General features: G+C 37.3%; 1 protein-coding gene across 1 annotated transcript in view; it reads right to left on the bottom strand.

Moving 5' to 3' along the window:
- The window catches only part of LOC107665478 (protein FAM193A-like), a gene marked incomplete at its 5' end in the record, with an annotated part of 28,026 nt that overhangs the window by 13,334 nt on the left and 3,878 nt on the right, over positions 1 to 10,814 (bottom strand). The window contains 11 exons of the mRNA XM_016456380.1: positions 1,381 to 1,524; positions 1,661 to 1,793; positions 3,557 to 3,799; positions 4,035 to 4,153; positions 5,801 to 5,878; positions 5,984 to 6,058; positions 6,163 to 6,310; positions 6,402 to 6,526; positions 6,787 to 7,018; positions 9,157 to 9,324; positions 9,474 to 9,643. Of these exons, the coding sequence (XP_016311866.1) occupies positions 1,381 to 1,524; positions 1,661 to 1,793; positions 3,557 to 3,799; positions 4,035 to 4,153; positions 5,801 to 5,878; positions 5,984 to 6,058; positions 6,163 to 6,310; positions 6,402 to 6,526; positions 6,787 to 7,018; positions 9,157 to 9,324; positions 9,474 to 9,643 (1,635 nt within the window). The remainder of the gene's footprint in view (positions 1 to 1,380; positions 1,525 to 1,660; positions 1,794 to 3,556; positions 3,800 to 4,034; positions 4,154 to 5,800; positions 5,879 to 5,983; positions 6,059 to 6,162; positions 6,311 to 6,401; positions 6,527 to 6,786; positions 7,019 to 9,156; positions 9,325 to 9,473; positions 9,644 to 10,814) is intronic.

Genomic DNA, 10,814 nt, shown 5'->3' with positions numbered 1-10,814 from the left:
AAAAATAGTCTTCATGTATTTCACAACACTTCAGAATGTTATTCTTATTAAGTAGGGGTCATTTTTTTAGGATTTTTTACCCAAGCAAAGTCTCTGAGAACCTGACACCTTGTAATTCTGGAGACTCAAGGTTGCAGTTCTGGAAAATAGTGGCACTGGAGACTAAAAGGTTCCTGATGGTTTCACACTTAATTCGTCACATTAGTTATTAATTATTTTGCAGTTAACATGCTCTTTTCTTCTCCACCTCTTTTTTTTTCTGACCCCACTGACCCAATGAGCATTTTGCTGACCAATGTTCATGCCTTAACTTTCAAATTTCTGTATTGCATTAGTTTTTAATATTTCTCATGGGGTAGGCTGCGCATCAACACACACGCTAAGTTTTTTTCCGGCTACCCCATCTCCACCCCCAATCATTAGTGCCGTTTCGTTCTATCTTTGACAGAACATATAGGACAATTTTTGAAATGGCGCCATAAACGGGTTAAAGCAAAAAAAAAAATCTTTTGACTGAAAATTTTTCCTCGGTCAAACCCCATTCCTCAGCCATACCTGTCACACACCCAGTTTAAGAGCAGTGTTTTTCTTCTTGTAATCAAGAGCGCTTGTCCTACTAATTAAAAAAAATGAAGGAGCACCTTCTGATCAATAATAAAAAATTCTGATCAAAAATTTGCCTTCCTAATATGAGGTGAAGTGATTTACAGGGGCATTTTCTTTTTACCTTTGCAATGGCATCATTTTTAAAATCTGTCACTCTCCTTATCGCGATCTGTGGGCGCACAGAGAATGAGCGCGCGCGAGTGAGTTCTCAAGACTCAAAAGCACGTGCAAATGATACGTTCCGTCATCTGTCATCGTGTTATAAGTGTGGAACCTGTGGGAATGAGTACAATTGTACAACAACAATGCGCTACATGTTTCTTTTCCCCTCATTTTTTTTCCAATTGACGGAAATCAGTCGTAGCTATGGAAAACTTTAATCCCTGCATAAACAAAATTTATTTCAAATTTAATTCAAGCACTTTCAAGGACCTATGTTAGTTTTGAAGTACTTTCCAGGCCTTGAATCCATGTCTGAAATTCAAGTACTTTGGGCAGTACTGAAACACCGTCTAAGCTGTTCGCCAGTCACAACGCACTGGGATAGCTAACCAATCACATCACATTTCGTTTTTCGGAAGGTGGAACTTCATCAAACCCAGAACTAATCGAGCCGTTTGTGCCAGGCTGGGGAGAAAGGTATTGTAATAATGTAAATTATGTAAAAAATAATGCATTTTTCGAACCACCAAGCATGAGAGCATGTTCTAGTACACCCCCAAAACAAATTCAAGACATTGTAAAAGAGCATAATAGGACCCCTTTAAACTCTACCTGTGAATAAGGGTATGACGGAGGCGGACAGTCATTTTTCCCTCCAGAGAGTGACACCTTCTGGCCTGGAGGCTCCTCACCACTCTCCCTCTCCTCCTCATCACCTTCAGAGGAACTGCTACTGCTGCTGCTCCCCTGTGAAGACTGGGTGAGTGAGAGAGGAGAGCTTATTACCATCCAAGTAACTTAATTTCTAAATTCAAATGTCAATTTTTTTCCAGTTAACAAATGTTTATTGTATACTGTAGGTGGCAACAACAGATGATCAGCTGCCACCTACTTTATCTTTAAGGGTCATGCTCTCTTCTCCTCCACTGAGCTGACTGTGGATGCCATTAATGCGGGCCACCACCGCAGGGTCTTCGTACCCACTCAGAGGGTAGATGGCAGACAACGGAGGCACTTCATCATCGCTGGGGCAGAAAAAGGAAAGTAAAAGAAACCTAATGACTCAGCCGTTGGAGTTGTGATGTTATAAAAACTGATGACACTGCATTAATGAAAAACAGAAACTGAAGGAACTCAGCAGGAAAGTACATTATGAAGTCATTGAAATCATGAATACAGTAATGACTATAATAATTGGAACTTGCCTGATCTGACTCTTATCTGATTTTGCAATACTGTCCACACTATTACCAGTACTACACTTTACAAAAAAAATTCCCAAGTCTACATTTCAGCATTATTCACGTAAAAACCCTTGACTCACAAAATTATTATAAAATGCAGCCATAAAGCAAGCAGACAGGGAAAAACTAACTTTTTGCCATACCTGCAAATGACCGCATTTTGCATTTATATACACTACAGTGCAGAGGTTTGGGGTTGGTAAGATATATATTTATATTAAAATGAATACATATTAAAATAGAAAAGGTAGCCTAATTAAAATGGTAATATTTCATAACTTTATTATTACTGTATTTTTTATTAAATAAATGATGACCATAACACCCTTCTTTCATAAACAAACAAACAAAAATCTCATGTATATATAAAGCTGCTTTTCCTTGAATGCGGTGAGAAAAATTATTTCTTCACAGAAAAACAAACACAATGTAGTCTCACTGACAAAAAGTGACTCATCATCTGGTTCCGTTAACGAATCATTCAAAAAGATTTCAAATCAGAAGTTACCGGTTCAAATTAGCCCTTCAGTGAATGAGCTCATCAAATCAGTCAGAGGAGTTACTAAATCACCATTTCACTCACTTACTAAACTTCAAGTTGTTATTACTGTCAGTGAGCACGTTTACATGCACACCAGTAAGCTGATAACTCACAAATATCAGCTTATTAAAATAACCAGTTTTCCCCATTTACATGCACATCAGTAACCTGACAACCCAAGTAGCTGCGTTTACATGACTTCATTAATAAATCAGGTTATTTCCCTGTAGTGACGTTGAAATATAATCATTTGCTTATCTGACTCCGAGTATTCCATACATTTGTCAGTTGTGATGTTAAATAAAGCTTGCAACATGTCAGCGAGAAACTTACAGCTCCATATATTATCCTCATGCAGTTATAAATGCAGCGTTTTGACTGAACCACTTCTACTTCTGCTGCACGTGATGAGAACACTTTTATCATTTTCTGAGTCATGAAAGAGTCTGCTTTTATGATATCTTTCCTTCTTTCTTTACTGCAAGATGTTTGCTCTGTGTAGATGCGCTTAAATCTGCACTAACGATGCGTTCCTGTCACGTATCACACATGCGCACTTCAATAAACCGACAGAAAGCGGGTTATTGCGTTTACATGCCACGCAAAATCGGAGTAAGAGGCAAAAAACTACCTGTGTCGACCGGTTTATGCTTACGCCGTTTATGACCTTACTCCAATAAAAGAAAACAGGTTACCGCGTTTACATGACCACGTGCGTTATCGGCTTATTAAGCATAATCGGCTTAAGAAAGTGCATGTAAACGCGCTCAGTGATGTGTACTACTTAAGGCTCATGCAAATCTTCAGTATCATTACTGACTGATTGTTAATATGGCAACGTGTAGTTAAAGATACGCATTTGCAAAATCATTTTTGTAATAAACATTATTTTCATAAAAGACAAAAATTGGTAGATATTTATGGGACCGACATCGAAAATGAGTGTTTAAGTAATCAGATTAATTTCGTATTAAGCAAAAAGCACAAAACAGTTTTAACTCACAATGTGGTGGTGCCATCCTGTGGCAGGATGAGACGAGGGTGCTGCTGGAAGGTGATGGGGGAGCCCGGGGCTGAGCCGGACCCTGAGCTTCCCGATGACATGCTGGGGGGATGGACCTCTGACAAGTAGTCCCGGGGAGGCTCCGCCTGCAGGGGCAGCTTCAGATGCAGATCCTCTGCCATAGGAGCATCCATGATGCCACAGGTCAGAATGTGAGACAGGCTGCAGTCATCACAGGTGCATCTGGAGGTAAATGCATTAACTCAATGAGTACACAGGCTACCAATATACAAAGGTGTAGGGTAAGGATACTCAAAGGGCACTAAAAGGTTATCATTTTTCTTCACTTGTCTTTTTTGTCAATTGTCACTTTCTAAAAGTGGCTCCCAAAATGTATCGCTTTAAAGGAAGACCTGCCAATCAAACTTATTACAAATATATTATACATGCATTATAACTAAATGAATCTGATAAGTACCTCCTTCTGTAGTTGCAGTTGGGACAGTCTGGGATACTCAGTCTGGACGAAAGCATCTGTTTCACTGTGTCTGTGAACTTACTGTCACCACCCAGAGATTTTCTACTGTTCGGTAGAAACTGCAATCACAATATTAAAATAATTGTGTAAAAACAGCTGCTTTTACAGCTGTGTGTGTGTGTGTGTATATATATATATACACGTACACACACACACACATATTTCCTTCGGTAGAAACTGCAATCACAATATTGAAACAATAATTGTGTAAACAGCTGCTTTTACAGCTGTGTGTGTATATATATATATATATATATATATATATATACGTCAATTGCATAAAGGTCTTAAAAATGAAAAATAAAAAATTTGATCGGTTCACTCCGAGCAGAATCAGTATTTGAACGTTTCTGTTCCTGCGTTCCTCTGTATTAGGCTATTACCGCTCCGAAACTGGTTTGAGTAGAATTAATAACGTTAATAACGTTATTTTTAAAACTTTTTCTTTGCCAATAATAATAATAATACTAATAATAATAATAATAATAATAATAATAAAGTGCAGCATTTAATTTACTCAAAAAGAAAAAAATCATGAAGAGTCTTGAATGATCTCTCTTAGTCATTGCCAATACATCATCATCTTTTCTAGATTTACCAAAGACCACATGTATTAAACAAAAGAAAAAACTGTCAACGCAATAAAAACATAAATTTTTTTTTTCCAAGATATTTAAAAATGTTTCAGCATGGATAAAAAAAAAATGCTACTCCTGTAAGTGTTAATTTTGAGAGGAAAAATAACAGCCTAAATTAGTAGGCTGTATGTTGCATTTTATTATTGCATTCAGAAATAATGTAGGCTAAAATAATGGTAAATAAAAGCAAAATTACAAACACAATTAGGCTATTTTAGTTCCCTTCTCTCCACAACAAATCCTCTAAAGTTGTATTTAGGCTAAATATAAGCGTCAAGCCAAAAATAATTAATTTAAAAACGAAACTGAAGCCTACCTCTCTCATTCTGCATGAATTCAAATGTTTTCATATTCACGAAGTATCTGGATGCTAACCTATTATTTATTATGTAAACTATAGGCTTTGTCCTTCACTCGCATTAACGACGTAAAACATCATCCTTCACATATAGGCTATATCAGCAGTGAGGCGCTGGCCACACTGAACGGCACAGACTGTATTTACAGTCTGTATGCACAGACACAGACTTTTTATGTAGCCTATATAGTTTTATTGTTTTCTCCGTTCACATAAATGCTGCAGGTGCGTGATGTGACCTTGTGTGAATCCGTGTTCTACACTGGTTTCAAACAAAAAGCTGCATGTTACCAAAGTCCCTTTTTACATAGTCCTTCAGGTTATTGAAGTAACCTTCAATATTATAGTAATGTAGTACCAACTGACTCTCATGTATATTTTACAGCATTAGTTGAGAGATTGTGTTTTTCCTTGAGAAAATTTGGCATGTACTGTACCTGATATATATTCAAAATAATCGATATTGAATCAAATCGAATCGAATTGGTAATCGAATCGAAAGCTTGTGAATGGGAATCTAATCGAATCGTGAAATTTGTGTCAAAACCCAGCAGTAAATACCATATTCAATTTAATATTAATTCCATTAATTGTCAAGACAGCACTGGACATGCAAGCTTTAATTTGGGTACACTAGCCTCAACAACCTTTTTTATTCTCAATAATTCCAAACAAAGGGTTAATAAGATCTGGTTTGGAGAAAATATTACCTGCTCTTCAAAAAATATTTTCTGTTTGAATATCTCTGCATCTTCTTTGAGCATCCGCTGCTTGGTTCTTAAAGACATCTTATTAAAAAAAGGAGAAAATCATTTACCTCCACTGCTTTGTAAAGGACAAAATCATGTATGAAGATTAATAATGCCTAATGAGTGACTTGAACTACAACTTACATTTCTATTAATTAAAGACTTATGTGGTTCTTCCCTTTGATTTGTGAGATTCTGACCTTCAACCTTGAAAAGCAACTGCAAACAGGCAAAACTGGTATTAGATGCAAGATCATGCAAGAGAGCCACCAATGATTAGTTCAGTAAGGCTACATTCACTTTACTGGCCAACAAAAAAATACCTGCTCATCAACATAGTCATCAATCCTCTTCTCACACTCCAGCCAATCGAGAGCCACTGCACTCATCTCCTGGTCGAGCTGGTGGTATCTCTCCAGCAGTGTACGGTACATATCCTCACTGTATGAATCATGGGATGTTGTGCCCTGCCTATTCAACAAAAACAAAATAATGGCATCTATACAAACAGAGGAGTGCTATAAGAATGATAAAGTTTTAACTGATTCAACAAAGACCATACCTGAGCTGGGCCACTAAGGCAGGTAGACTGTTGTGCAGGATGGGTTCAGAGAACACCAAGTTCTCAAAAAGATGCTTATTGTGGAGCTCCCATGTCACTTGAAACTTCTGCAAATGTTCATTCTCCTGAAGAGGAAGAACAGCGCTAGTAGTAGTCTATACTGATGGTGGTGCTTAAACAGATTTTCATTATTAATTTCATTATTCATATATCCGCAAATGAGTGTTTGAAAGCAGGATCGACCATGTACTCAGTATTAATGATGCTCCAGAAAGACTGGTATTGTTACTTTTTTTAAATGCAAGTATCGACTTGATAGTGAAGTACCGGTACTTTTGACAACACCAGAATGTATGCATAATATAGCTGGGTTGCAACAACACACCAGGGTGAGCAGGAAGCTGCTGATGGTGCGGGCCGCCTGGCAGAGTGCGTTGTACTCCTCTAGCAGCAGTGAGATGAACTGATGGGCCTGTGGAGGCCCTTGAGCCACTGCACCGGGTGCCTTTGAGCCTGTGGACAGGTGCTTGAGTAGCCGCACTTTCATCTCTAAGACGTACTCCCTTGCCTGCTGTTCCAGACGTTGGTACAACTGGTAGGGATCTTTCTCACAAAGCCTAAATAAAGAGAAAGCGAGGTGAGGCTTTGGGACCAGAGAAATTAGAGATTCCAAGTGTCGTCCAGTGGAGTTATTACAGGGTTTCTGCAGACATGAACAAGTTAAATTTAAGACTTTTTAAGACCTTTTTAATACCACCTTATATGAAATTTAAACCCTAAACCTGTAATGGAAATACACATTTTATTACATACATATATGTAATATTTAATGTGTATAAATTAAAAAGAAAACAAAATATCATTGCTGTAATAAATGATATTTATTACTACGATATACAGTGAACTTTTCATGTCAGCAGACAATATTCCATACAAAATATCCCCGCAAAATAACTGCATCACTGAGATTTTTGGTGGAGTAAACAATTTATTCTGAAGCAATATTTTCATCAGTGTTCGATCAGCTTTTACATATTTAAATCTGCATATTTACCTTTACAAAGGCCTATTTTTAACCTTTTTAGATGTATGCATCATCTTACATGTCAAATAATTAAATTTTTTATTACAAAACAGTCATTCATTCAACTGATTGAGTGTGTTATCATGCTGGTATCTTAAGGACTTTTGTGGACAGCTGACTTCTAAAAGTTTTTGATATTCTTCATATTCTATGTGGTGGTCCGATAGAAATTAATCTTTTCCAATAAGTTTAAGTTGTTTTTTACTTTTTATGGGCATTTTTACCTTTATAAAGCCATTTTTCTATAAGTGTTCATTATCTTTTGAGTCAAATTCTTACATTTAATCAGGGAATTAGAATAATAAGACATTTGGGCTGTTACCAAGCAAATGAAATCAACACAGAAGCTGCATCTGAAGTGGCATTTAGATGTATTTACACACCGATTAATGCAGGACATGAATGCATTTAACCTGCGGTTACACGTGCATAAATAATGTTTTGATATATTAAACATAAAATGTGAAATTGATTAACTATATGAAGTGGTATAAATATACACATTTTCTGCCCCCATGTCTTGAATTTGTGATCATTCTGAATGTATTTTAACACACTGAATCATGCAGTGAAAGATCGCACTGTAAATGCGCACGCGCACTAGACTTCACGTAATGCGTGCACTCTGTAGGTGTTTTTAATGTTTTTTTGCGTCGTGAGAATATTGAGCAAAATAGCTCACTTGTCATGGTGTTACTTAACTATATCATGTTATGAATAAACTAAACATTTTGAATTTTACCTCAGTGTGTTTCTTCTGAGTTTGTGTGCTGTCACGCTCATTTGTTCTGAAGTCTCGAGACAAACAGAGTGAGCTTCAGCGCGACCTTGTATTCTGCATTCTGCTAACTTACTGCAATTCTCTCTGATGACGCAGTAACTTACAGGGAAGAAAAAATCTTCGGTCTGTCCAATGATTGTAAACAGTCATTAGGTCCGTCATACTGAAGATATTTTAGCGGTAATGTGACCAAAAATATTTAAGGCCCATCGAATCCGAATTTAAGACATTTTAAGACTTTTTAAGGCCTTATATTAAGAAAACGTTATTTAAGACGTTTTAAGGACCCACGGACACCCTGTATTAATGTGATAGTTTATTACACAGGGTCAGCAGATCCACAAGACCGCAGTGCTTGTTGTCATTTTCACCGTTGTCAAGAGCCTGAAATACAGCACTTACAGAAAAAAAAAAACCTCTGGAAAATGTACAACCCAGTCCGTCAAAGTGATGGATAATGGTATTTGTGGCAAACCCCATTATTCATAAAATTTGTATGTTAGACATTACTTATACCACCATTCAAAAGTACAGAGTCAGTAAGATTTTGAAAACATTTTAGAAACAAGTCTCTCATTCTCACCAAGGCTGCCTTTATTTGACCAAACATACAGTAAATATCGTGAAATATTACTTCAATTTAAAAGAACACTTTTCTAGTTTATTATATTTTAAAATGTAATTTATTCCTGTGATGGCAAAGCTGAATTTTCAGCACTAATAAGCTAGAATCTTTCAACAACTCTGACGGTTGTCTTAATGTCAGTGCAATTTTGTGTCCTTTTCCAAAAACTGCTAGATAGATTGCTTGTGGCTCAATCCTTTTTATAAATACATTTTTAAATAACAATATACAGGGGTTTTCAGGAGAATGCCATTCTCAAGAGTACCTGTCAACGAGTTCCTTCATGCTCTCTTTGTCCCGGTCAAGAGGCTGATCCTGATCATCAGCCAGTGGAGTCCCAGTCTGGCGGTAAATGCACCGGACCAGGTATCTGACCTCAGACCAGTGATTCTGCAGTTGTTGTGACTCCCGCTCTGACTCAGCTGTGATCTCCCTGACCAAAGGCACCACAATCAAAGCATCGTAGATGAAGAAATAAACAAGTCTTGATTAGTCCAACATCAGACATGATTATAAGACCCATGCAAGCTGATCCCACAACGTGCATTAAAAAAAGCCCATTAAGACTGATGCAGGACTCACCTCCGCTCATAACAGGCCTCACAGCTACACACTGTGTCTGCAGTGAGGGCAGCGCTGAGATCTGGAGCAGGCAGTGTAGGAGTACCGACTGTCAGTCGCCCTCCGGCTCCCAAGGGCTCCTGGGACAAACCGCCATTACCCACTTGCATGTGCAATAAGAAGTCCTGATTCTGATGAAGAACAAGAAAATAATTATGTACCACCAATTCTTTTTTCAGGCTATTCTCAAAAACTCTCTGACCCACTGCTGCTACTTAATTACTTTACACTTTAAAATGTGGTAAAATAAGGTAATTAGGGATGCGCCGATCCGATATTCATATCGGGTATCGGCTCCGATAGTGCCATTTTTCTCGGATCGGGTATCGGTCAGAGAGGGCCGATCCAAAACCGAGATTTTTTTTTTTTCCCGATTGTGAGAATTATTCTGTGTTACTTCTGAAGCCAATATTTTTCAATTGTTGTTTTGTAATTGATTTTTTCTTTGTAAAGTAAGACAAAACAGTAAAAAGCATATTTTGGCTATTTAATTTATGCAATGGTGAAAATTTTTTTTGGCAAAATACATGAGGAAAAAAACCTCGAAAAACCATGTTCGGTATTCGGCCCAGTATTTCATTTTCTTCGGCTTCGCCAAGAATTTTCATTTCGGTGCATCCCTATTCCTATCCCTTGGGAGTGGGGACTTTGGAGTGAGCAGGGCACATGCGTGCCATTATGTAGTCGTTTGGACTGCACTTGGCAAAGGTAGCGATGTAATTTCCTCATTATCTTCAGCTGGCATGTTCCCGTGACAACGCAGCACTGTGTCAGTCAGCAGATTTGCTGATGGACACCGGCATAAAAAAAATATACATTTTATATTTTAAAAAGCTTTATATATATAATTTTTTTATATATTATATAGCATATTTTAAAAACTTTTTAAAATATAAAATGTATGTTTAAAATGTATGTAGGGCACACCCCTAGTGTCAGATCTGTCTCATGTTCAGCAGCGGCAGCTCTTAAAGCAGACAAAATAACCTAATAACCCTGCTGTTGCGATGTCTGTTAATGAAAGAAAAAAAAGAGCAAATCAATAACTTTTATAGCTTTAAGGTAAATATCAGCATTGGCCTATAAGTTTTCCTGTTTGGCCGATGCGTTCAAGGCGGGACTTTTATTTTGACGGCACTGAGAACGGCAGCACCTAGTGCTCACATTCTCCCTCTTGTTTGCTGTCGTCATTCAGTTCTGTCTAATATGGATAAGTCTATCTAATAATCAGAACTGTTAAACAAAGGAATTAAAATGTATACAAAAAAGTATTATAACGATTGCTTTAATATTATTAGTAAT

This window comes from Sinocyclocheilus anshuiensis, unplaced genomic scaffold (genome assembly GCF_001515605.1).
Source record: "Sinocyclocheilus anshuiensis isolate Anshui unplaced genomic scaffold, SAMN03320099.WGS_v1.1 scaffold908, whole genome shotgun sequence".
Classification (NCBI taxonomy): Eukaryota; Metazoa; Chordata; class Actinopteri; order Cypriniformes; family Cyprinidae; genus Sinocyclocheilus; species Sinocyclocheilus anshuiensis.
The sequence above is the reverse complement of the archived record's forward strand: the minus strand, read 5'-3'. Positions and strand labels throughout refer to the sequence as shown.